Source organism: Dermochelys coriacea, chromosome 1 (assembly GCF_009764565.3).
Source record: "Dermochelys coriacea isolate rDerCor1 chromosome 1, rDerCor1.pri.v4, whole genome shotgun sequence".
Classification (NCBI taxonomy): Eukaryota; Metazoa; Chordata; order Testudines; family Dermochelyidae; genus Dermochelys; species Dermochelys coriacea.
In genome coordinates, this window is record NC_050068.2 from 264,062,778 (window position 1) to 264,090,571 (window position 27,794).

Below are 27,794 nucleotides of genomic sequence, written 5' to 3' on the forward strand. Positions count from 1 at the left end.
TAGCTGGTGTATGTGATAGGATTGGACGGGTGGTCTACTTCACCTTCCCTGATAGCCCCTGGGAGGAGACACTTGTCTTTACTGGATCCCAGTAAAGCAGCTCGAGTATCTCTTGATGTGTGTGTATATGAACACTCAAGGTATCCTTTCACTCCAGCTATCAGTCAGTTGGGGGGAGAATTTACCCAGCACCTTTCTACCGGTGTCAGCCCCTTGTAGAGCCACTGCCTTATATGGTGATGGGGGTGGAGTCAATGACTTCCTTTGGACGAGGGGCAGGGCTTGGTAGTCAGAAGTTCCATCCCCAGGGTTCCAGTGGAGCAGTGCAGCTGTGGTCAGACTCCATGTCCCTGGAGCATAAGGATTAGGACTTGGCTGCCATTAAATAGTTGTGTAGTGCAGCTAATGCAGTATGGCTGTCCTGTTTAACTCAGGAGGTGACCTAGTCAGATGAACGATTCCAATATGCATAGTGTGAAAACCTCTTTGGGATTCTCTTGGATGAAAGACACTAATGTAATAGAATAGTATTACATTCAGAATCAAGCTGTTTCCTCTGTACTGTGTAATCAATAGCAGCATTATGAACTGTCTAAAAGAATGAAAATTAGGCCCTTTACATTGGTTTAGTTGGGGTGTGGCTCCTAGCTGGGGTTCTTGCATCCTGCACAGTGGGAGGTGGGGTCTAGAGCAGGGCAGATTTTTCAGACAAATAGTTTTTTCACCATATATGCAGTTTTGAGATGACCAAAACTATTTGTGAATTTGGCAGAAAAAAATGGGAAAATTTTTCTTTTGAAAAACATTTTATTTCAACATTTTTTAAACAAAACATTTCATCTTTTTTGTTTTAAAATGACTTTTTTCATTTTGAAATTGTTAGATTTAATTATTTTTAAAGGTAAAAAATCCCACCCCCAAAAATGTTTTGGTTTTGGGTCAGACAATTTTTTTTAGTTTTCCATTTTGGTGAGAAAAACCAAAAAATGTCTGTCGTATAGACCCAAGATGAATTTTCCCCCTGATTTTTTGTTTTGGCCACCAAACTGAATAATCAAGTATTCAGTCAGTATTGTATGACTCTCTGGGTTGCTGCCTTTCTGTGTTTTTCCTTTTACATGGCAAAATATCCTCATGCCACTGATTCACAGTGCAGTGATGTGGGTGCTAACAGATACTGCAGAAGAAGACAACCTTCCTCCACAATCCGCTTAGCCAATAGAGTGGTAGTGAATTCCGTCCTGACTTATGCAGCAATCTGCTTACATTCTGAAGCATGGAGCTGATTGTCTTTATCTTTGTAGGCACAATTATACATGAAAATTTTCCATCTCCTTTAAGTTCTTTTCTCAATGACTTCGTATGGCAGAAAATTGCAGGCATTGAAAATACACTGCATAAAGGAAAATTTCACAGCGTTGTCCTTCCTTCCTGTACTGTAGGACAGGGTTAGAGGATGCATTAATCACTTTTCATTATGTGTTTCAATTCCATCTGTTGAGTGCCTTCTAATTCTTGTCTTTTCCACAACATGGTGACATTTGTATCAGACCTCAGTGATATTTTGGGACATTTGCAGTATTCTGTGGGATAGACAGTCAAAATTGGGAGAGTCCTGCGAAAGTTGGGATGGCTCAGGGAACTCTGAATCAGATGAAAACCTATTTCTTTGTTTCTATAGCTAACTTCACAGAGAGGTAACATTTCCATCTCAATTTCAGAGATTACAAGTGACATCGTCTTTCCTCGACCATCTGGGGTGTGAAAGCAAATACATCTGCGTGGTCCAAATTGATCCAGAAAGGTGGAAAGCAACTGACGGCTAAGGGAAAATTATTCAATCTTTCTTGTTTGTTTCATTTTCAGGTCCTTTCTTCCCTCCTCCCACACTTCACAGCTCCACCAAATTTGGCTCAGTCTGGCAGAGGTAACTGTACCAGTCTTTTTAGAGCTGCGGAAAGGAGGTCTATGTGGATTTGTTAGCATCCACAAAGGATGAGATGCTTTCACTGTAGAATGGGAGAAGGGGGATGCATGCTCACAAAGGCGGCTTCTCTTACCCAGATAACTGGTACTCAGTTTCCCCCCCCCCCAACTCCTTCCTACACTCTTACTAGGATCTTGACTTACTTTGGCAGTTGGCTGCATATGTAATAGGGTTGCCATAGGAACATTACCCAGCACAGTGTGCTCTATCTCTCCGTTCTCTCTCTCTCTGTCTTTCTTTCCCTTTCCTTCTTCCCTTTCTGATGTCCGTTGCCATGGAAAACTTATAATTCACCACAAATTCCAGACATGTTTTTCTTTTAGTTCATAGTTTGCTTTTCTTTTAACATCAGAGCGGGGGGGTGGAAGTTCCGTCTGCTTCTTTAAAGCCTTGCCCATTGGAGTAGGGGAAGGTTTTTTGCCCTGGGCTCTAAAGCCCTCTTCAAAGAAGGTGGTGGGAGGCTGGGTAGGGGAGTTCAGGAATTAGGGACGTTCAGTCATGATCTGAGGTTAATTTTCAAAAGCACCTAAGTGATTTAGGAGATTAAAGTCCCATTTTCAAAAGTGTCTTTGGCATTTAGAATTCTGTCTTATTGAAAGCCAATAGGATTTAGGCTCCAAAGTGTCATAGGTGTTGCTGAAAATTTTACCCCAGTGTCTACGTTTATGAAATGTTAAATTGAGTGTTGCAGAATTAAATTGGTACAGATTATTTATTATTATTTACTGCAGTGTAGGTGTTTACAGTGTGCTTTATAGGGATGAAATATAACAAGATATTGGTCCTGAGACAAATCAGAACTAGTCTCAAACCTTTGCCTGTTTCAGACCAAATCTTAGTGCTATTTCTAAATCTCTGAATGTTCAGTTCATATTCCCACCCCTTCCCCTGTTTCCACCTGTGATGTGGTCACACTTCCGGATTTGGGAGCTGGAAATCAGAAATACCAAAATACCGTGGAAAGGCTTTAATTGTGGCATTCCCTACCCAGCCAGGCCCAGGAAGCCTGGAAATCTTCTGAGGAAAGATGTATTCTGGGGCAGTTTTCAAGTCTTACTACCAGAGAGGGAAGAGTGAAGAGATCCATGCAAACCTTTTCAAATTTTGTCTGTTTACCTAAATCAAATCTCCACACTTTGAGATTCTAATGAGGAATCTACTATCATAATCCAGACCTCTTAGGACCGACTTCTTCCCAGGGAGTGAGCAGAGAAATAATTCGGGGCCAAATTTATTCTTGGACTAAGTGGGAACCGCTCCCAGTGGTTTCAGTGAAGTTGCACCCTCTTATTTTGAGGCTGAATTTGGCGCGCACGCTTTCTCTCTCTCTCTCTTCCCCCCCCCCCCACTTTTCTGACATGTATGTCTCTTCCTCATGAAGCAGTGGGGATACAGGAGAAGATTTTTGTGTACAGCATTTTAATTAGATCATTAGTAATATTAGAATTTTTTTTAAAAAATTTCCTATGAACTCGTAATATCACAATGCTGCACCCTCATGTCTCTTTTTTTACTGAATTAATTCACTGCGTGTGAAAGGTAATGGACTGGCAGTCCCTGCAGACTGAAGTTCTTTATCTGCAGATGAGGTAAAGCATGACCTAGCAAGAGTGCAGGCTCCCTCCCATTTCCCCCTTAGCCTGTCAATGTGCCTTGACTCTGTACAACAGGGGTTATCAATCTGGGGGCCGGGACCCTTCAGGGGGTTGTGAGGTTATTACATGGGGGGTCATGAGCTGTCAGCTCAACCTCCACCTCAAACCCTGCTTTGCCTCCAGCATTTATAATGTTAAATATATAAACAAATGTTTTTAATTTATAAAGGGGGTTGCACTCAGAGGCTTGCTATGTGAAAGGGGTCACCAGTACAAAAGTTTGAGAAACACTGAAATGGACCAGCTCTTGGCTCTTTGCTGATACTGACAAAAAAGAGGCCAGTTAGTTAGGGTGCTATTGTGGACAGCTGTCTAACAGAGACTGTCAATGTGTTTCACAGAGGCTGCTGAATATCAACTAGAAGAGAAACACTGAGGTCACTACCAATCTGGGCCCGGAGTTAAACTGGTCACCTAGAAGTGAATATTTTCTTTCCTCTAGCATGTTTCATACTCCAGGGATTGATCCCAAAGTGTCCTAAAGAGCAATGAGTGAGAAACTGAGAGTGCAATGACCGTGTAGGCAAATGATAGCCATTCTGCACTCAGCAGAAGCTCACACAGCCTCAGACATTGGAGTCTCTTTTACTGAGAAAGGGAAGGCAACTTTGTTTAGCATAGTGTCTTTCCTACAAACCACCACACACAACATGTTACAGAGTTTAATAATACAGATCAGCTGCCAGGAAGTGGTATAAATGATTTAAACACATGAACCCCGGGTAGGACATTGGTGTTGTCCCAAGCTCTTTTCAAAATGGGCCCTGTTATACCTATAACTAAGATTGTCCCGAAAATAAGAATTATATTTCACAAAAGGTTTTAAATTTGTTAGAATTCTGCACTGGGGGGAAATGAGACCATTTGAAATTTTTAATGAAAAAAATAAGAAACAGACATCTCTACTGCAGTACAGCAAATAGCCCAGTGATTAGGAATTCATCTGGGATAGAAGAAGCCTATGTTCACTGGGCTGTAGAGTCCATCTCAGTCTCTCCTGTTGGAGCTGTTCCACTTTGTATAAAGAATGAAATTAGTCATTGGGCCAGAGAGAGAGGCTGGCTCTCTAGGTGGGGAGGCTAGAGCACTCACCTGGGATGTGGGAGATCCAGAATCCATTCCCTGCTCCAAATCAAGGAGAGTAAGTAGTGGGACCTGGGTATCTCACATCCCGGATGAGTGCATTAACCCCTGGGGTATTTGCTCTCTGTGGTTTGACCAGAAATTCTGTCTTGAAACTGTGAAACCTTCCTAGAGAAAAGCTTTTGTTTTGATGAATCAGCATTTTCTGATGGGAAAAATTCCTAATTACTTCTAACTCTCATTTTAAGAGCCTGCCAGAGGCAGGCAAAAAAGACCTTGCTTGAATTGATCATCCAAAGGATAGCTCTTCACTTGAGTAGCCCTCGCCTTCATCCTAGTGCTATGCTGGGAGCACAGCATACAAGCCTGATCCCTGGTGAGAGAGTTCAGACTCTGACCTGCTGATCTAGAAGTGTGAGTGCCATCAATAGAGCCACACTTGACACTTAGTGTGGGAAAAACAAAACAGAAACAACGGGATGAGGTACTGATGCTGCAAGAGAGAGGTCTGTTGAGGATGTGGGTGATGTAGTTGGAAAGGTGTGGCTGGGAGAGTTGTCAGACTGGGTGACTTTGAGGGCAGACAGAGGGAGTACGTGAAATCAGGAAATGGATCGAAAGTCTGGAAAGGGGAGTTAGGGCCACAGATTCCATGGCTGACCCTCTTTCTTGTAGACCTCGCTAATGTTTACAGTGGTGGTAGAAATCATGGGGAGGATGGCAGCAGGTATAGTTGCCATAGAGATTACAGCTGTGATAAATCTGCTGAGGTCAGTAGAGCACAGTGATGAGTCTGCTTAGGGTGAATCTGCTGCTGCCCCATCCCTCTGTTGGGGAAGGACATAAATTGCCAGGAGGGGAAGGTTCTATGGCAGGCGGACAGGGTGTGGAGCCTAGGAGGAGTTTCGTGGTGGGAGAAACACATAATGGGACCCACCAGCTGCTAGAGCCCTAGCAGTTCAAGTGCTTGGCTGAGCCATGGTACACCTGGCATGCCAGCAGGGACTGATTCAGGGTGGTGGACACAGAGCACCAGAGACCCCCAAAGAGGGTTATGCAGTCATGAGCCTGCAGGAGCGGAGGGTTATAATGATGACACAATGAGGCTGGCTGTGATGACGGCAAGGGGTAGAGGGTTGTGGCTGTGCTGGAGCTGATGGTGGGTGCGACGGCTGGTATTACAGTGGTAGTATAAGGATGCTAGTGATGACAGTGGCAGAGATTTAGTGGTGAAGATAATGTTAATAGGAGCAGTAGCAGAGATGAGGATGGTGATGAGAGCATTGATTGCCCTGAGCATAACGATGGCAGTTGGTGTGGCAATGAAGAAGATAGTGGCTAATTACTGACATGATTATGAGGAGGAAGAGGAGGCTGGCTGGAGAAAGAGTGGAGATGGTTGTGACTATGACAGTTTGCAATGAAGAGGCTGCTGCTCACTGTTACAACTGATTTTAGTGCTTCTGCTCTGATATTTCCCCAAGCTGTCCCCTCACTGTGTGAGTGCTCACAGCTTTGTTTCTTCCTAGCTCTCCCACTCAGCTTCTTTTGCTACAAGAATTTTTCCTGTTTGGGTGTGGAGAGACATTTCAATAGTGGCTTTACATAAAAAGAAAAAAGAAAATCTGTGAGTTGTATAATTAAAATAGTAAATCAGACCATTCTGTAGACACCGCCTCCTCCCCCATAAGCCCAGCACACACCACTCCACATCCAGCGTAAGGTGAATGCTAGATGTGTTGTCTTCTTAGGACTAGGAATGAGGGTTTCCTAGTGCTTTAACAAGACAATCTCAAGGATGTTTTAAAAGGGGGGTGAGGGGCGGGGAATCTTTGCAGCCTGCCTTGGCCAGGAAAGGGTTAATACTTTAACTGCAGTGTAATTTCAGAGGCATTAAAGAACACGTTTCCATAGAAACGTCTACCCACAGAGGGAGATATGAGAGAGAGTAGAGAGAACTGGTCCTCTGACAAAAGAGGAACAGCAGAGTTCTAACCCCCACACAGTACTGACAGAAGCGATTATTTGTTCCTTCTAGTCAACTCCCCAATGAAAATGTTGGAGGGATTTAAACCACTGCCATGCTACCTTGTGTGTATAGAAGGGGATGCATCACTTCAGACAAAGTAATGTTGAGTCAAGACTTCTTTGGTGGTGAGCCCTTTAGGGTAGTGTCTGCACCAAATTCTATGTCCTTTAAAGTGCAGTGTATGTTTTTGGTGCTAGGTAAATGATTACTAACCCAAAGCCCCCAAACGTTTTTTGGTGGGTTGAAAAAGTTCATTTAATTTGCTGATTTTTAAAAAAATAAATAAATACTTTATTTCAGTTTCCTGAACTGCCTCAGCATTGCTCGGTTTCAGACAGCACAAAAATGCTGGAAGGAAATGTCTTCTGGCAGATTTTAATAGCCCAACTGGAAAGAAGAAGGACCTGAAATCTCTGGCGGAAAATCTGTTCTGCTCACAAAATTTATGGCCCTGGTTTCCAGCTCAGAAGTTGGAATGAATTCCAGATAAACAGAACGACATACTGGTACTTAGATATCACAGTGGTAGGCATCTAGGACATACCAATGGTCCTGATCCTGCAGACACTTACTACTAGATGTAATACTGCCATGAATAGTCCCAGGGACTTCCAAGTGGCTTCTCTTGGTATTATTCCTGGTAGTGTTTGCATAATTGGTCTCTAAGGCCATGTCTATGCTACAGAGTTAAGTCGACTTAAGTTATGTCGACGATCATAAACCACTATAATTACATCACTTGTGCATGTTCACGCAATGCTCCTTGTGTGGGCAAAGTGTGTCCACAGTTGGTGCTCCAGCACCGACCGAGAGAGCAGTGTACTGTGGGTAGCTATCCCATGGTACAAATCACCACCTTCTCCCACTTGGAGTTCTGGAAATTGATCGCAGTACATCGTGGGGACGGGATCACCACCCCAGGATGCTGTTTTCTCCATCCCATAATTCCAATGGCTTCTGACTGCATTTCATGCCATTTTTCAACTGCCCCTGAAAACTTTGCACCTGCCATCCTTGCCTGAAAGCATGGACCCTGCGCTTCTCACCAGACTTGTGACAAGAGTTATGAACACAATGCGGCTGATCCTGCAGTATTTCATGAGCTCTAAATCTGAAAAGGAATCCATGCTGCCTGCCCTGATGTATGCCATGGAAAGAAACAATTCAAGATTGATATTGGCATTCATGGAGCAGCTGTACATGATGGACCATTGCTACTGGGCTCGGGAAACAAGCACTGAGTGGTGGGATCAGATTGTGATGCAGGTATAGGATGATGAGCAGTGGCTGCAGAACTTTTATATGTGTGAAGCCACCTTCCTTGAATTCTGTGTGGAGCTCATCCCTGCCCTGTGGTGCAAGGACACCAGAAGAGGCACAAGGCACAAGAGCTGCCCTAACGATGGAGAAGTGAGTGGCGACAGCTGTGTGGAAGCTGGCAACTCTAGACTGCTATTGGTCAGTCATGAATCAGTTTGGAGTGGGGAAATCTACCGTGGGAGTTGTGGTGATACAAGTGTGCAGGGCCATTAATCACCTCCTGCTACAAAGGACAGTGACTCTGGGCAATGTGCAGGAAATAATGGATGGCTTTGCGACAATGGGATTCCCTAATGGTGGTGAAGTGATAGATGGCAAACATATCCCAGTTTTGGCCCCAGACCATCTTGCAATGGAATACATCAACAGAAAGGGATACTTCTTGATGGTATTGCAAGCGCTGGTGGATCACCAGGGTTGTTTCACTGACATCAATGCGGGATGGTCAGGAAAGGTGCATGACATATGCATCTTCAGGAAAACTGGCCTGTATAGAAAGCTGCAAGCATGGACTTTCTTTCCAGACCAGAAAATTCCAATAGGGGATGTGGAAATGCCCATAGTGATAATGGGGGACCCAGCCTACCCCTTACTCCCGTGGCTCATGAAGCCTTACACCAGAAACCTTGACAACAACAGGCACAGCAGGTGTAGAATGACCGTAGAATGTTCGTTTGGCACATTAAAGGGTCACTGGTGCTGCCTTTTTGGCAGATTAGACCTCAGTGAGGAAAATATTTCCATGGTCATAGCAGCCTGCTGTGCTCTGCATAACATTTGCGAAGTCTAGGGGGAAAAGTATCCTCAGGAGTGGAGCATTGAGGTCCATCACCTGGCAGCTATTTTTGAGCAGCCAGACACTTGGGCTTTTAGAAGGGCTCAACTGGGTGTTGGGTGGGGGGAGGGCACTACTCGAATCAGGGAGGCTTTGAATCTGCATTTTGATGAGCCCCAATAATGTATGGGTCACAAATAATCACTGTCTTTGTAAGCCTAAATTGTTATTAAACAGCAATACACAGATTTACATTTCTTACAAGGGACATGACAGTGAGCAGCACTCGCTGAAGTGAGGATCTCACATCTGCATACAAGTCCAGCTGTCGTTATGGAAAATGTCCCTAAGGGTGGTGTGCAAGGGGTACTGTGATGGGACGGGAACATGAGAGGAATATGTGGGGGGAGTTTGGGAGGGGCAAGGAAGGCAGTTCTATGTGGTCTTCAGGGGGAGTCGAGAATGCATGTGTTCCACTTGCAGCACAATCAGGGATCTCAGCATGTCTGTTTGGTCTTCCATGAGCTTTGTCTGTTCCTGACCCTGTTTCCTCTCCTGGCTATCCCATTTCTAGTTTTTCATTTATTGGCTCTCTCCATGCTCTGTGCTCGCTATCAGCCTGATTTGACGATTGCAGCACTTCATGAAACATGTCCTCCTTACTCTTCCGCGTTCACCTCTTTATCTGACAGAGGTGATCCATCAGTGTGTAGGAGCTGGCCCTCAAGGGCACATCTGCGTAAACAAAAGAAACAATACATTGAGTTAGTATTGTGACTATATTCACAGTCTTGGATCATAAAAGTTGCCTATACCTCTTTCTCATTTTCCCTTGGCAAGCACAAAGCATGGGCACAATACTAAGCATGGTAAGTTTGGCCTGGGGTGGTGCAAGACGGGACAAAGAGTCTGGATGGTTTCAAAAGGGGATCAGTACAAGCGCCTAGGGACACTATTCTGAATACTGGCACCATTTTCCACAGGCAGTGGTGATTGAAGCTGAAATCACACGACTGAGGGTTACCGAAGATGCAAGGATGCAGCTCCTGCATGTATGCGGTTTCAGACAGTGTCCGTATGTTGGTTGCCTGTGTGCTGCTTTGGTTCCTGCAGAAGTAGTTGTTGATTGTTGCGGCGAAGTTTCCTACAACGGGGAAAGAAACAAAACAGCTCTGTCAAGCCATGTGGAAAGCTAGCATGGTCAGCTGGGAAGATGTGATGTGAGCTGTCCATGCCGAGCAAACAGGAAGTGGAATTTCAAAAAATTCTCTGGGCTTTAAATGGGGAGGGGAGCATGCCTGTGTTCCTGGCTGCAGGGCAGCGGAGTAGAAACTGCTTACCAGACTGGTCATGATGAGCATTGTGGGACACCTCCTGGAGGCCACTTAGGGCAACATAAGCAAGAGCAGTAGCTATGCTGACACTGTGTAACTTTGTTGCAAAAAGCTCTATGCTGCTCATCGAGGTGGTTTTATGATGTTGATGCAGCAGGAGAGTTAAATCGTCGGGAGGTGCGTTATTGGGTGTACACCTCTGCTGTTCTGTTGACAAAACTGTGTATTGCAGAGAAGACCTAAAATAGATAAATAGATCTGAAGCGCATCTCTTGGCCTTTCTGTATTTGCCTTATGTCAGGAACCTGTTAGGTAAGTGCCAAGGAGTAATTATTGCCTACTGACATGCCTTCTGACAAATGTGATTTTTCCATACTGTTGCTGCCCTGTGCAGCCTAAAAGAAAGATTTTCAGTGGTCCAGCTTCCAGTTTGGATAGAAATGCCCAGGAGAACAGTGATGTATTAGCACATCCATTCCTACTGACTGAGCAAGGAGGGGCAGCTATGGAAATGAAAAGTAAAACTTAAAACCAAAAATTCGTTAGCCAGATTTTTTTTTAAACCTCAAAGGTGTTTGGCGTGAGCCATGCTTTAGCTGAAGGTTTTGTTTTGTTCATATTTCATCTAAACAGCTTCATCGCCCCTTGTCTATAGGCTCCTCTTTCATACGAGCAACGGGGTGAACCCTCAAGGGTTGGATGTTCAGTTAGTCTAAACTTCTGGAGCTAGGAAAGTTTATGAGAATGGGTTTATTTCCCATGAGATTTATAGGATTATCCAGCTTCAGCCAGATCTGAAATATTGTCAGAACTGGTTTCCTCTCGTGGGATTTTCACTTCCAGTCCCGGAGGACCCAGGAAGTGCAGAAAGGTGCACTAGAGCTGGTCAAAAAAAATTTTTTTTCTGCAGAACATTTCAATGTTTTAGCAAAAAATTGAAAACTGAAAATTTTCAGCTGAAAACTTTTGGGTAAAAATTGAAGAGTTGGATTTGGAAATCTCATCACAGTGCCTCATGGAAGTTGTAGTTTGTACTTTGTGCCCACATGCTGCTCATTGGCTAGGTCTCCCTGGATGGACTAAATCTCCTAGTTCCCCTGTTGCTGAGCTGTAGCAGTGTGTCTTGGGGGTTGCTGCCAGCTACTCTGCATCATGGACATGAAATCTGGTTGGGGACATGGCCCATAGAGGAGAATGGGGGTAAGAGGCACCCAAACCACAGCCTCCATATGTCACTGTGGTGGAATTTCCAAATTAAAAGTTTCTGTATTTTGGCCAAAATCTTTTCAGTTTTCAGATGTTTGGTTTTTTTGATGTAAAGCTGACATTTTCCACGGAAAGCAGACACTTTTCACAAAAGGTTGTTTGAGTAAAAAACCCATTTTTCCACTGAGAACAATTTTGAAAGACAATTTTTGGTCAGCTTTGGTGTGGACAGTATTTGTAAAAACAAGTTAATCAAATGCAAAGACTAAAGTATTTTTGGGGGTTGGGTGGAGGTTGGTCTGGGTCTCAGGATTATTTTTGGTGGGATGAGGAGGGAAGTGAAGATTTGAGCCTGCTGTTTATTTCAAATCAGATCATCCCATCCCAAACTGTGCCTACTTTTATTATTAAGGGCCTCATTTTCCACTGCCTGGCCCTTGTCATTTAGGAGTATAAAATACCACCAGATCAGGGTGGCCGTTTCAAACTGTCCTGCAGTGACTCAAGAGCGAGTACTAACCTCAGGGTAAACTGTTAAGAACCATGGCTCATACCCCAAATTGATTGTGAGTGATTTCACCAACCAATGATCAGGTGTAAGCGCCTCAAGCACTATAACAAAGCAGGAACATGGAGTCACAGACAGTCCCCTTGGGTGCTCTAACTCCTGTCTTGCCACCCAGGGAAGCCTATCTTTGTGCTAGATGGTCCTTTACATAATGAATCACAGCAATATTCTGGTTACTCCCAGTCCCAATCACTTAGCCCAGGTCAATTGTACTTTAGATCTCACACCAAAGACAACACTTGTAGCCAATCCTATAATAAACTATCTAAAGATTTATTGCATGGGAAAAGGAAACCAGAGAGTTATTTACAAAGTTAAAGCCGGTACACCCAGTGATGAGCTGCCAAAATCTTAACAACCGGTTCCCTCTTCACCCCACGAGGGGGTCATGGCCCACCCCCGCCCCTGGGGACTCCTGCCCCATCCAACCCCCCGCATTCCTTGAGGCCCCCCCCGGAACCCCTGCCCCATCCACCCCTGTCCCCTGACTGCCCCTGGAACCAGGCAGGAGGGTCTCATGGGCCACCGTAGTGGGTGCCCATTCCACCCTGCCCAGCCCCTAAGAGCCAGAGGGACTTACTGGGGGGTGTGGTGGGGAGTCCTGGCGGTGCTTACCTGGGGCAGCTCCCAGGAAGCATCTGGCAGGTCCCTCTGGCTCCTAGGAGTAGGGGAGCGTAGTTAGGGAGGGAGGAGGGGGGAACGGCTGCTCCCCCCACTGATCACATCAAAAGTGGTGCTTTAGGCACTGACTCCGTGGGTGCTCTGGGGCTGGAGCACCCACAGGGAAAATTTGGTGGGTGCAGAGCACCCTCCGGCAGCTCCCTGCCTCGCGACTGGCCCCAGCTCACCTCCACCTCCGTCTCCTCCCCTGTACGCGCCGCCCCGCTCTGCTTCTCTGTCCCCCCGCCTCCCTGGCTTCCCGCGAATCAGCTGTTCATGCGGGAAGCCTGGGAGGGCTGAGAAGCAGGCAGTGGGAGACAGAGGTGAGCTGGGGTGGGGAGCGGCTCCCCTGCACACCCCACAGGTTACCTGCTGCGGCATGGGCGGCCCTCCTCGTGCCCCCCAGCTCAGCTCTGCTCTGCCTCCCTGGGCCTGAGCGCGAAGCCGCCACTTGCTTCTCAGCTCTTCCAGGCTTCCTGTGTGAACAGCTGATTCGGGGGAAGCTGGGAGGGTGCGGAGAAGCAGAGCGGGGCAACGCATTCGGGGAGGAGGCGAAGCCGGAGCGGAGGTGAGCTGGGGCCAGGCGTGGGGCAGGGAGCTGCTAGTGGGTGCTCTGCACCCACCAAATTTTCCCCGTGGGTGCTCCAGCCCCAGAGCACCCATGGAGTTGGGACCTAAGGCGCCACTTTTGGCCGCTTTTTTAAATTTAGAAGCCCTTTTAGAACCGGTTGTCCCTCGGGACAACTGGTTCTAAAAGGGCTTCTAAATTTAACAACTGGTTCCAGCGAACTGGTGCGAACCAGCTCCAGCTCACCACTGGGTACACCCCCACACAAATGAGTTCCAGTGTTTAAGTTTCAAAAGGTAATAGAAGCTTATATAATCAGCAAGCTCTATATGCCTGTTAGGGCTAACCCAGGCTAGGCATTTTGCTTACACCTAGTAATCCTTGCTCTGCAGAGTTCAAGCAGCATATTGATACAGTTCCTCCATGGTAGGGGGTTTATATTTTCTTCCTCCCTTGTGCTTTGAGCTGCAAACTCAGTTGATGGGAGGAATTCACTTCCATGACTCATATTCATGGGGAGGGGGAGAGTAAACAAAAAAATCTTTTTTCCTCTTTAATGTTCTACACTAGTTCATCTGGTGTTGATGGGCCTTCCTTGTTGGGCAGGCCATAACACCGATTGTTGTAGACAGAATTTCACACTAGTTAATATCTCTCTCCTGTCTGGTGATTTACATGGTTAGAGGCTTACATGCAAATGCTCAAATATTACCTTACCATATGGGAGACAGATGTTATAAGTGAGATTAATGCAGGTAGCAACTTACATCCATTCCATAAACACTAAACACATTCTTGACAGGTTTCAGAGTAGCAGCCGTGTTAGTCTGTATTCGCAAAAAGAAAAGGAGTACTTGTGGCACCTTAGAGACTAACAAATTTATTTGAGCACAAGCTTTCATGAGCTACAGCTCACTTCATTGGATGCATCTGATGAAGTGAGCTGTAGCTCACGAAAGCTTATGCTCAAATTTGTTAGTCTCTAAGGTGCCACAAGTACTCCTTTTCTTTTTGTAAACACATTCTTATAATTCTAATACTTATTTTAGCAATACTAACACACAGGAGAGCCAGACTGATTCCAGCTCTGTGTTTGTCAGTGTTCAGCTGAAACAGGGGACTTTGGCCTGGAGACTTTGGCACCTGGTCTGCCAGCATGGCAGGCAGTGTCTTTCAGCTATTCCTTCCTAGGTGTAAATGACTGCACAGGGTGCCAAGCACTGACGAATCATCCCTGGGATGGTCTTTGGTGGGTGAAAGAAAGTTATTGAGGAGACTGGATGGCTCAGGGAGATTGTGGGATGATATGGCCTTTCATATTTAGGTCATCGGCATCAATCATTCCCCAGGCTGATAGTGCCTGAAAGCTGGTATTAACTGATGGCCATTCAGCAGCCGTTGCAAAATGAGTCCCGTCTCAGTTCAGTTCCTAATGGACAGGTGTCCATGTTGCAGAAACGGCCATTACAATTGCCAGTGATAGGCCTTTTTGTTCGTGCCCTCAATGGAGGGGCAGAGGACTGCATGGGCCATGGAAACAAAACTTCTTTCATTCCCAGTGATAATCTCCTTTAGTTAGGACTGCACTGTGTGTGTGTGTGGGGGGGGACTTGCCTTGCCATTGTCCGTGATGTATGGATTCTGGGGATAAATACGAACACCATCTCCAGGTGCTGTCATCTCAGTATCTTTCCCAAGTGCTACATTCACTGAAAATAAATAAATAGAAGAAAAATGCAATACACTGATGTTAACTTCTATTTTTTCATTTATTTCTATTGCAGGAGTGATGGAAAATGCTCATACTTGAATCTATTTGCCCTGAAAGTACACATAGCAGTAGCAAGAGTATGGAAATATTAGCACACATTTTAAAAAAATGTCTTCCAGGAGGTAATGGAGAAATAGCAATAAAACATAAATGATAATGTCCCTTCTGGTAGAAATGAACATTTTACAAGTCAGGATAAAGCATCAGGAACACCAGACTTCATCAAAATGGTGGGCCAGATCCTCAGCTGGCCTAAACTGGTGTAGCTCCATTGAAAACAGTGGGGGGGCTACATCCATTTACACCAGCCCCTCCATGTATTTTACATAGAAGTTGATGGCACATATAAACTAAACTAATGTCTTACATTTCTATATTGTCACTTAGCTTGAAGGAGCCTAAAGAACTTTACCAACCCAGGCACAAAATCTGCTCATCTACCCTTTTTCATGATTATTGATGAGATTAAAAAAATGATGTTATACTCACCCATTAAAATAAATAAATAGAGATGACTGCATGAATAGGCAAGGAGAATTGTGCAAGGCTGCCCTTAGCTCTGAATGGCTCACTTAAACCAGTGGTGAAGGTTTGTTTCAATAGTCACCAAGTGGCTGTAACTTGGACAGCTTTTCTGGCTGCCTTTGCTCAGGATACCTGCACTACGCCATGCTTCAGCCAATCCCTTTGCTGCCTCGTTTTCCTCTATCCTTAAAATACATCTCATCAAACTCAGTGGAAAATTTGAAAGAGAGATGGAAAGTAGTGGAATTGAGAGACAGACTGAAAGACGGTTCCTTTAAATTTTAATCTGATAATTAAATGGCTTCTGCTGTTTCATTTCCTTTTGCAGTAGAAGGAGCAGAGTCCAGGCCCTGTACCATGTTAAATAAGCACTGATTGGGCTTTCTACATGGAATTATTTTGCCATAAATTGCGCCTGACAACATCCAGATGCTCCATAAAAACAGCCAGACATATCTGCATTTCTCAGCAATACAAGCCATCAGCACTGCAACAGCCGATGTGGCACAGAATGCAGGTGGCGCATGGGCTGAATGAAAGATGGGTGAACTTCCAAAAGGTCTGGCAGATCAGTTGTGTTAAGCAACAAAAGTGCAGGAGTAGAGCTGGTCAGGAATTTTTTTTGTTTTTTGTTGCCAAAAATGCTGATTCGTCAAAACTGAAACTTTTTGTGAATCAAGGCAATTTTTGACAAATCGCTTGACTCAAAAGAAATCCTGGGAACAAATCAGTTGTTCAACTGAAAACACATCAACATTTGAGTGAATTTAGACAAAAAGATTATTTTGTTTAAAAAAAAAAAGTTTGAGTCAGAATTTAAGGCCAGAAGGGATCACTAGATCATATAGTCTGGCCTCCTGGATACGCAGTCCACCAGCACCCACCCAGAACACACCCACTAAACCCAACAATGAAAATGAGACCAAAGTAGTAAGGCCCACATGAGACTAGACTATTACATTCCACAAGCAGAGAGTAGGAGGGCACCTGGTCCAGCAGTGCTTGAGGCCCCTGCAATGGCAGGGAAATGATTAAGTGAGATCTATCCAGATAATCCTGGCAAGCAGTCTGCACTTCTGCAGAGGCAGGCGAACCCCCCACAAGGTCCCTGCCAATCTGAACTGGGGGGAAATTCCTTTCCGAACCCACATATAGCAACCAGTTAGACCCTGAGCATGTGAGCAATATCCAGCCAGCCCGGCACCTGAGAGACAGAATGCTCAGTGTCACCTCAGAGCCCTGGCCCACCCTATCCAGTGTCCCATCTGCAATCAAAATGAAACATTTTGAGTGACGCAAACCAATTTGTAATTATTTTTTTTTATTTTTGGGTTTGTGAAAATGTTTGAGACTTCTGTTTTTCATCCCAATTTAAGATGTCAAAAATATTGATATCTCAAATATTTTTGGAGGAAAACCATTCCCTGTCTAGCTCTGCTCTGGAGTCTTATCTAGACCATCGGTCGATCTAATTGAACTTGATGTCTCATTATCACAGCCTGTCTCAAGAGATTTCAGGTATCTCCAGCTAGGCCTGGGATGCTCATGAGAACACTTTTGTAATATTTGAACATATTGAGCCCTCACCAAAATCTAGAAGCAGAGAGGTGGTTGTTAGAAGTGTAAAAAGGTGGTGTGGAAAGGACATTATTCAAAATGACTTTGAACCTTCAAAAAGGTTTGGGGAATTCAGGTTTGATTCGGTAGTGAGGGGGAAGGTGGGTTGTTTTCTTTTGTTAACTACATGATTTGACTCTCATCTTGAGTGTGGACGGAAATGCTGGTGACATTGTAAGGGGGTTTGAGGACTAACTGTCCCAGGGATGAGGGAAGGGCTGAATGAAGAGATGTGGGACTGCTGAGTGGTGCAATGTTGGGTAAGTCCATCATCCTTACATCTCTTGCCTTTGACAACCAAAATTCATATGTGAAAAAGAATGTGATTGTCCCTTTTGTTTGTCCTGTAAATGCACCAAACACACTGGAGGTCTCTTTAGGAGGAGCCCAGGAATGGAGTAGCAGTAGGTGCTGCAGACTAGGAATGAGGTGCATTGACAAAGTTGCATGTGGCAGCTCAGGACTGGGTAGTACGGAGTGCCAAAGTCTGGATTGAAGGGCATTGGTTAGAACTATGTGGAATTCAGGACTGGTTTAGCAGAGATTATTGCAAAACTGGAATGATGCCAGAGCTTTAGAAATCCTGGGTTCCATTCTGTTTTACACAGTTGTAACTCACATAGTGGGGAGGGAACTCTGGGTGATTCAACTGACTGAATTTCCAATTTATGGTATCTTCTGTCAGGGGTTGTGCTATTTCTCCTCACAGAAGAAACGGAGTCCTCTAGCATGCAGATCTCAGCAGACAAAGGGCATGCACATGGATGCCTCTTTCCTCCGCTTTGCCACCCAGTCCTGCTGGCCCCTGCTGATTAACTCATTTGACAGCAAGTCGCCACAGAGGGGTTGATGTTAGTTTCCAGTCCCCTCCTACCACATCCCCCCACCAAATGCCTTATTCCTCTTCGTTATGCTGAGCAAATTCTTGCCAAGAGATAAATTTCTCTGCATTTCTCTTCCTCACCCTCTCCAACTGTCCTCCCATTGCTTCCTTTATTTCTCTTTCATACCCTGCCACTCCAGAGAGAGAAGGTGCTGCCAATGGAGTGGTGGTCTTATTTTTATGAGTGTCTAATTAGGGAAAGCAGCAGATATTGGGATGATAGTGCTTTTTTTCAGACTGGCTGTTTGTCGCTTCTGTCTGTAACACGGAATGACAGGACACAGGGGTGCATGTGGTGTGTTGGAGAGAGACCTCTACTGGCTGAGCTGGGTCATTTTCCAATTCAGCTCATCTTGTCTGTAGCTCCAGGAATAAAGAATCCGCAGTCAAGAAACTGGAGATAAGAGGCAGAACTGGTTAGCTCAGTATTCAAACTCATCCCCTTCAAACCTGTATCTGAGGTTCAGAAAAGTTCAGTTAACTTTTTTCTTTAAAAACATTAATTTCCCCATGTTTTCTCCAACACTAGCTGAAGCTATTTAAGTTGTCCTAGTAACTCGTCTGCAACCATTGAGTCCCAAATGGCCATTCTGTATGATTTTAATGCTCTATTTCCTGTTCCACAAGGCTTTTGAACTATTCATCACTAACCAGAAGTGCTGAGGATCTCAAATCTAGGAAAGTGAATGTAGCTTAGTGTTTCAAGCACAGGAGTGGGCGTCAGGTCTCCTGGGTTCTATTCTGGGGTCTTCCACTGACTTGCTTTGTTACTAGGGTCAAGTCACTTACCTTTTTGGTATCTGTTTGCTCATCTGTAAAATGAGGATAATATTGTGTGCATCTTAATTCCCTAAGGGCAGATTCTACCTTTGCACTCTTGGCAGCTCCACTGAACCCAAAGGGGCAGCACAAGGTGTAAATGAGGGCAGGATTTTTGACCCTTTAATGTTTGAAATTAGGTGCTAGAGAAATGCATGTATTATGATCGTTCCACAAACAGAAAGCTTTGTTAAAAGGCAATTAAGATTGCTCAAGTGCCTGTATCATCAGCTAAAGCATAAAAAAACCCAGGATATCACTAGTTAACTACTCACCCAACCTACAACCATGATTTCATCTTCTCTGAATTACCTCACCCCCCCCATCCACCACCCACTGCACACATGTCTCCTCCCTCCATAGCTAATGCCTCAGTGCAGAGATGCTGAGCAGTCTCCTTGCTCACTCCCATTCCCACTCAGCTCCTTGCTTGGGGGAGATGGTGTTATAGGGGGTTCTGGCAGAATGTAGGTCTTTCTTGGGAGCAGCTGGTTGGAGGAGATAAGGGCTGTTTGGGACACGTACCAAGGCAGCAATGCCGTGTGTGGGCCCTTAGTGTGCCAGTGGTGGTATGCACAGTCAGTCAGCTCCGTGGGTGTTGCTGTCTTGTACACTGTTGGTTTGCTGTGCCAGGGAGCCTTTCAAACACTAATACATTGGCACAGAAGCACTGGGCTTCCATCACCCCAGACCCTCTACACCGCTGCAGGCCCCCATCTGCCCTTCACGCAAGCTGCTTCTTCCTCAGGTCCCTCACACATCCCTGCTCAGCCTCTCATGTCCTCGCCCCCCATCCATCTCTGTTAACCAGTACCCACACCCAGAGGCCCATCTCCCCATCACTGTCCACCTACCATACCCTCGTCTGCCCAGCCTGCTTCCCTGGGTCCTGAGGATCTCTGTGCTAAGCAGAGCTCATGAGTCAGGGAGACAGACTGGCAGTGATGGAAAATGGAAGTAGTTGACAGATCTGAGCAAATCCGTTTGGCTAATCTTGGTGTAGTGCATGTCCATTATCCCAACGAAAGGGAAAGACTATGGGTGTAATTTTAACATTTCAAAAGTGGTCTATGTCAGAGATACCATTAGAGTGTGCAAGTCTATGTGTCCAAGGTCTGGAGATCATGGGTGCCGTACAGTAGTTGTTTGGATAAAATTATCTTAAGAAATGTAAGGAAAGCAGGGCAACGTTCAGGAGGGAGCACGTTTAAGTATTCCCACTGTAAAAGTTGGTAAATATGTTACTACAGGACAAGAAAGAGAACTCCCTAAAGAGTTCTTGTACAATTTTAGAGACTAAATTCAGTCATTAAAGTGTGAAACAGAGGGATTTTAGTACTGCTTTAAGTGCAAATCTCAATGCAACTCCTGACTCCTTCCTAATTATTAACAGGTTTCAGAGTAGCAGCCGTGTTAGTCTGTATTTGCAAAAAAGAAAAGGAGTACTTGTGGCACCTTAGAGACTAACAAATTTATTTGAGCATAAGCTTTTGTGAGCTACAGCTCACTTCATCGGATGAATTCAGTGGAAAATACAGTGGGGAGATTTATATACACACATAGAGAACATGAAACAATGGGTTTTATCATACACACTGTAAGGAGAGTGATCACTTAAGATGAGCTATTACTAGCAGGAAGGAGGGGGGGAGGAAAACCTTTTGTGGTGATAATCAAGGTGAGCCATTTCCAGCAGTTAACAAGAATGTCTGAGGAACAGTGGGGGGTGGGGTGGGGGGAGAAATAACATGGGGAAATAGTTTTACTTTATGTAATGACTCATCCACTCCCAGTCTCTAGTCAAGCCTAAGTTAATTGTATCCAGTTTGCAAATTAATTCCAATTCAGCAGTCTCTCGTTGGAGTCTGTTTTTGAAGTTTTTTTGTTGAAGGATAGCCACTCTCAGGTCTGTAATCGTGTGACCGGAGAGATTGAAGTGTTCTCCAACTGGTTTTTGAATGTTATAATTCTTGACGTCTGATTTGTGTCCATTTATTCTTTTACGAAGAGACTGTCCAGTTTGACCAATGTACATGGCAGAGGGGCATTTCTGGCACATGATGGCATATATCACATTGGTAGATGCGCAGGTGAACGAGCCTCTGATAGTGTGGCTGATGTGATTCATCCAGATCACACCACACGATCCATTGTCTACAGCCAGGTTCTACGATATAACTGCATTTGCTCCAACCCCTCAGACAGAGATAAACACCTACAAGATCTCTATCATGCATTCTTACAACTACAATACCCACCTGCTCAAGTGAAGAAACAGACTGACAGAGCCAGAAGAGTACCCAGAAGTCACCTACTACAGGACAGGCCCAACAAAGAAAATAACAGAACACCACTAGCCATCACCTTCAGCCCCCAACTAAAACCTCTCCAACGCATCATCAAGGATCTACAACCTATCCTGAAGGACGACCCATCACCCTCACAGATCTGGGGATAAATACGAACACCATCTCCAGGTGCTGTCATCTCAGTATCTTTCCCAAGAGACAGGCCAGTCCTTGCTTACAGACAGCCCCCCAATCTGAAGCAAATACTCACCAGCAACCACACAACAGAACCACTAACCCAGGAACTTATCCTTGCAACAAAGCCCGTTGCCAACTCTGTCCACATATCTATTCAGGGGACACCATCATAGGGCCTAATCACATCAGCCACATCCGATGAAGTGAGCTGTAGCTCACGAAAGCTTATGCTCAAATAAATTTGTTAGTCTCTAAGGTGCCACAAGCACTCCTTTTCTTTTTTGCGAATACAGACTAACATGGCTGCTACTCTGAGACCTGAGAGTGGCTATCCTTCAACAAAAAAACTTAAAAAACAGGCTCCAAGGAGAGACTGCTGAATTGGAATTAATTTGCGAACTGGATACAATTAACTTAGGCTTGACTAGAGATGAGTCATTACATAAAGTAAAACTATTTCCCCATGTTATTTCTCTCCCCCCACCCCACCCCCCACTGTTCCTCAGACATTCTTGTTAACTGCTGGAAATGGCTCACCTTGATTATCACCACAAAAGGTTTTCCTCCTTCCCCCCCCTCCTTCCTGCTGGTAATAGCTCATCTTAAGTGATCACTCTCCTTACAGTGTGTATGATAAACCCATTGTTTCATGTTCTCTGTGTGTGTATATAAATCTCCCCTCTGTATTTTCCACTGAATGCATCCGATGAAGTGAGCTGTAGCTCACGAAAGCTTATGCTCAAATAAATTTGTTAGTCTCTAAGGTGCCACAAGTACTCCTTTTCTTTTTTCCTAGTTATTATTATGGTTCTGATCTTTGCAATGAAAAACAAAAAGAAAAGAAACCCTGTTGTCAAATAGCTCTTGCTGATTTCCATGAACTTTCTTGCTGTCTCCACGCTGTGTTGATGGAGATTCCCCCAAAGTTATTGCTCTTGGAAGGTTGTGAGAAATATTGAATATTGATGCATAGTTAATCTCTTCTTTTTTTGCCTCTGTTTTCTAAACACTGAAACAAAGCTGCCTTCTAACCCGCATTGAAATAGTTCTCATGATGGCCTCACATTGAAGGGATCTTATCAATTTTTCTGGTGCTCTGAGGGAGCCTTTCACCTGGAATACCATTTGCTGTTCTGGACACATCAGTACAAGAATGATGCAAAATAATTGGAAGGAATTCAGAGAAAAGCAAAAAAGTAGTTCTCAGACTGGAGGACTTATAGCATGAGGAAATGTTCCAGACATTACATGGCCAAGATTTTCAAAAATGACTAGTGATTTTGGGTGCCTAACAGAACTTACTGTAAAAGAAGCCTGAATTTTAAAAAATGATAAGCACCCACTCTCTGAAAATCAGACCCTTAGGACTCAAATTGGGCACCCATTAAGGGAGGCACCTAAAATTATTAGTTGCTTTATAAAAATGTGATTGATTGTGTATACAGTCATTTAGTTAAATTATGATGGGGTTAGTAATGGTAATCATCTACAAATGTTCAGAGGATTTAAATAGCTCAAAGGAAGAGGGATTTTTTTAGGATTGTTCAAGTGCAATTAAAGGGAAATTTAGGTTGAGTACCAGGAAACATTTCCTAACAAAATGTGTTTAAGCTGACCTGCAGTGGCTCAAGAGCGAGTACCTACCTCAGGGCAGACTTTTAAGAGACAGGGCACAAACCTCAAGCTGGTTGTGAGTTCTGTACTTAGATTTTGCCAACCAATGATCAGGTGTAGTCTCCTCAGGCACTATAACGGCCTTAACATGGTTTCAGAGTAGCAGCCGTGTTAGTCTGTATTCTCAAAAAGAAAAGGAGTACCGGTGGCACCTTAGAGACTAACAAATTTATTAGAGCATAAGCTTTCGTGAGCTACAGCTCACTTCATCGGATGCATTTGGTGGAAAAAACAGAGGAGAGATTTATATACACACACACACAGAGAACATGAAACAATGGGTTTATCATACACACTGTAAGGAGAGTGATCACTTAAGATAAGCCATCACCAGCAGCAGGGGGGGAAAGGAGGAAAACCTTTCATGGTGACAAGCAAGGTAGGCTAATTCCAGCAGTTAACAAGAATATCAGAGGAACAGTGGAGTCACAGACAGTCCCTTCGGGCACTTGCCAGCCAGGGAAGCTGACCTTTGTAAGAGATGGTCCATTATACTGCGAATCACAGCAATATTCAAGTTACTCCCAGTCCCAACGGACCAGTAATTTACCCCAAGTCAATTGCAATTTAGATCTCACACCAGAGATGCTTGTAGCCAATCCTTTAATAAACTATGTAAAGATTTATTGAATAGGAAAAGGAAGCCAGAGAGCAATTTATAAGGTTAAAGCAGGCAAGCATACATACGCAAATGAGTTCCAATGTTAAGTTTCAAAAGATAATAGAAGCTTCTATAATCAGCAAGCTCTATATCTTTTAGGACTAACCCAGGCAAAGCAGCTTAGGATCCTTTGCTTATGCCTAGAAATCTTGCCCCCAGAATCCAATCAGGCATAAGATACAGTTCCTTCTTGTTAGGGGATTTTATTCTCTTCCTCCCTTGTGCTGTCAGCTGCAAACTCAGCTGACGGGAGAAATTCACTTGCATATCTCATCTTCATGGGGGTGGTGGTGGGGAAGCAATCAACAAAGTCTTTTGTCCTTTTTAATGTTCCACAATAGTTCATCTGATGTTAATGGGCCTTCCTTGTCAGCCAGGATATAACACTGTCAGTTGGAGCTTGGAGCTCAGCACTTTACCTCTGATTTACGCAGTCATAGAGGCTTATAATACAAACATTTAAAAATTATCTTACAGTATTGGATGCAGATGTTACAAGTGAGATTGCAAGCATTCCATAAAGTCTAAACTCTAAGCACATGTTTATAATTCTAATACTTATTTGAACCATACTAACACACAAGTGAGCCATGCCAATTTCAGCTGTGTATTTGTCAGTGTTCCATTGAGACCAGGGATGCTTGGCATGAGCTGGCATCTGGTCTGTCAGAGTCACAGTGGTGTATTAGAGTAGAAGAGTCTTTTGATGTAGGTGGTAGAAACATTGCTTTAGTAGTTTTTAAATGGGATTGGACAAAACACCAAAGAAATTGTTATTGGGGCCAACCCTGCTGATAAGATGGTCACCTCTAGCTTTTACCATTATGTGACTCTACTTGTGATATAGCAGGTGTGTAATGAAAAATTCTAGTTCTGCGAGAACAGGATAGTGAGTTGAAGTGAAATATACAAACAAGGAAGACTGCCAAAGGTTTCTTATAAGCCATTGAACTATGAAACATCTATTTTTCGCCTTTCTCTGTAGCATGGGGCACGGGTCACTTGCTGAAGGATTCTCTGCTCCTTGAAGTCTTTAAACCATGATTTGAGGACTTCAGTAGCTCAGACATAGGTGAGAGGTTTATCACAGGAGTGGGTGGGTGAGATTCTGTGGCCTGCATTGTGCAGGAGGTCAGATTAGATGATCATAATGGTTCCTTCTGACCTTAATATCTATGAATCTATCTATCTATGAATCTCTTTCCTCTCCCTCACTCCCACAATGTAATTTTAAAATAAAACTTGTAATTTGGACAGTTAAAAACAATAGATCTGATTCTCATGTACAGCCAGGCCTCTTTAAAATGCTTTGACCGTATCAAGGAGCCTTAAAGTGAGTAGAACTGCAAACTATGTCTCCATGAAAGCCCTTTTCACTGACAGAGTGGTGCAAAGTGGCCTTGGTGTAAATGAGTATGAGGCCCAGTCTGTTTAATAGACCATTTAAATTTTTATTATGGGATGGCCCAAGACTGGACTGGGCTGCTCAGCAGTGAGGCACCCGCTATAGACCAAATGAGATCTTGAGAAGGTGCTCCAGTGATTTGGTTGGCTGTTCGTCTTTGTGACTTTTATTGTTTGATCTCACTACATACAATGAACTATTCCATCCTTAGAGAAAGGCATTTTTAACTGGCTATCAGAGTCTTTAATCTGTGAATTAATCCTATGCCTCAAAGAGCCGCTTTGGGACATGTTCTGCTGCCATTGAAGTCAATGTCCAAAAGTGCATTGATGTCAATGGCAGTTGAATAGGGCCCCTAGAGGCACATCTCACTTTCCTTACTCCACTCCCTGCAGCACCATGCCACATTAGCTGGCCACCTGATGAGAGCAGTATCTCCACCTCTATAGCCCTATCCCATGACCATCTTTCAATGATGTGTGAAGGAGATGCCTCTCTGAGAGAGAGTTAGGACTAGGGTCTGGAGCACGTGCAGAATATCCATGCTCTTTATGGAAGAGGAAATTAAGTACTGTGAGCGTGCTTCCACTAATGTGGTTGTGATGGGTACTACTCACACAGCAATTCAGCAACAGCCAGAGAGGAAAGTGATCATCCTATCACAGCGGCCAGTAATGACATATGGGAGATTGCCTTGGTCTGTCTCTCTCAACTTCTTAGGTAACTGCTCTCCTGTTAACCCTCTGCCACTGCTACTTCCCCCGTTCCCTCTCCGATTTCCTCCCTGCTGTTCCAAGTCCGTTGCAGTGTCACTACAACCCTCATTTAAACTGCGGTCAGAGAGGTAGGTCCCTGTTCTGGATGTGGTTGTTATGTGTTTAAAATCTTCTATCTTTTCTCTCTCTTCTAGGTACCTGATTAATGTCACCTTTGAAGGGAGGAATTTGTCCTTCAGTGAGGACGGCTACCAGATGCATCCGAAGCTGGTGATCATCCTTCTGACCAAGGAGAGAAAATGGGAGAGGGTAGGACATGTTTGGAGACTCTTGGACTAAACTGGGAAGGAGGAGGGTGGTGAAGGTGCTCATCAAATTAACCCCTCTCTCTTCAGGACTTCCTTGTACCAAAGGGTGACCAGCTCCTTACTTCCTCTGAGGATCTGTGGGAGCCGGATTCGGGTATCTCCAATAATACAAGGACACCATCTCTTCTCAAATATAGGCCATTATCATATTAGTTTGCATAAAACGTTCATAGATTCACTCATGGTTCCCTTCAGCGTCCACTTTCCTGTTTTACGTAATAGAGTTCAGCTCCCTACAACAGAACCACTGACAGATTTAAGGACAGCCTTGAATGAGTACAGTCAGTCGAATGGACCCCTGGCTGTAGACACTGCAGTTACCAGCTTCACTTTACATATGACATGAGGACTAGAACTCAGGAACTTCAGCATCAAAATCGCAGGCCTTTACTAACTAAAAGAGATACAACATTAGCTATCCTTTGTATCAAGGTTTAGGACTCCAGCCACTAGAGAGCGACGCGTACAATTTTCAGTGGGACGGGGTGTTAAGTGCAGCTTCATGTATGACATTTTCGGTAAATTATTTAATGAGTTCATTTGCATATTGGAAGATGGAATTTCAAGATAGAAGGCAGCTTGGGTGAAAGTAATCATGAAATGATCGAGTTCATAATTCTAAGGAATGGTTGGAAGGAAAAAAGCAGAATGAAGAGAATGGACTTAAAAAATGCAGACATTAAACTCAGAGAATAGGTAGATAATGTCCCCTATGTAGCAAGTCTAAGGGAAAAAAGTTCAGGAGAGTTGGCAGTTTTTTAAAGAGTCATTATTAAGGGCATAAGAGCAAATTATCTCAAAACATAGGAAAGATAGGAAGTCTGGTGAAAGACCATCCTGGCTTAACCAGGAGATCTTCAACAACCTGGAACTCCTAAAAGAGTAAGACAAAATGTGAAAACTAGGTCAAATTATGAAGGATGAATATAAAAAATCGCCATAAGCATGTAGGGACAAAATTAGAAAGGCCAAGGCACAAAATAAGATTAAACTAGGTAGGGACATAAAGGCTAACAATAATACATTCTACAAATACAGAATAGGCCCATCACTCTCTGAGTAGTAGAGACTATAACAAAAATGCAGCAATGGCCACAGTATTAAATGTCTTTTTTGTTTCACTTTTCACCAAAAAGGTTAGCAGCGATTGGACGACTAACAATAGCGAACATCAGTATAAATGGGGTAGGATCCAAGGCTAATCTAGGGAAGGAAAAAGTTAAGACTTACTTAGACAAGTTAGATGTCTTCAAGTCAGCAGGGCCTGATGAAATACATTCTAGTATACTTAAGGAATTGTCTGAAGAGATCTCTGAGCCATTAGGCATTCTCTTTGATAACTTGTGGAGGATGGGCGAGATCCCATATGACTGGAAAAGGGCAAATACAGTACCTATTTATAGAAAGGGAAATAAAGACTAGTCAGCCTAACTTCAGTACCCAGAAAGATAATGGAGAAAATAATCAAACAAACAAACAATCAATTTGTAAACACCTGGAAGATAATAGGTGATAAGTAACAGTCATAATGGATTTGTCAAGAACAAGTCATGTCAAACCAATATAATATACTTTGATAGGGCAACAAGCATTTTTGATAATGGGGAAGCAATAGATATCATGTATTTTCAACTTTAATAAGGCTTTTGATATTGTATCATAAACAAACTAGGGAAATGTAGCT

At 44.0% G+C, this 27,794-nt stretch overlaps 1 protein-coding gene across 4 annotated transcripts in view; it reads left to right on the forward strand.

Moving 5' to 3' along the window:
- GRIN2B (glutamate ionotropic receptor NMDA type subunit 2B) overlaps positions 1-27,794 on the forward strand; it is a 291,558-nt gene that overhangs the window by 152,785 nt on the left and 110,979 nt on the right. For all 4 annotated transcript variants that reach the window (XM_038386872.2, XM_038386873.2, XM_038386874.2 and 1 more), the window contains one exon: positions 25,937-26,051. In XM_038386872.2, the coding sequence (XP_038242800.1) occupies positions 25,937-26,051 (115 nt within the window). The remainder of the gene's footprint in view (positions 1-25,936; positions 26,052-27,794) is intronic.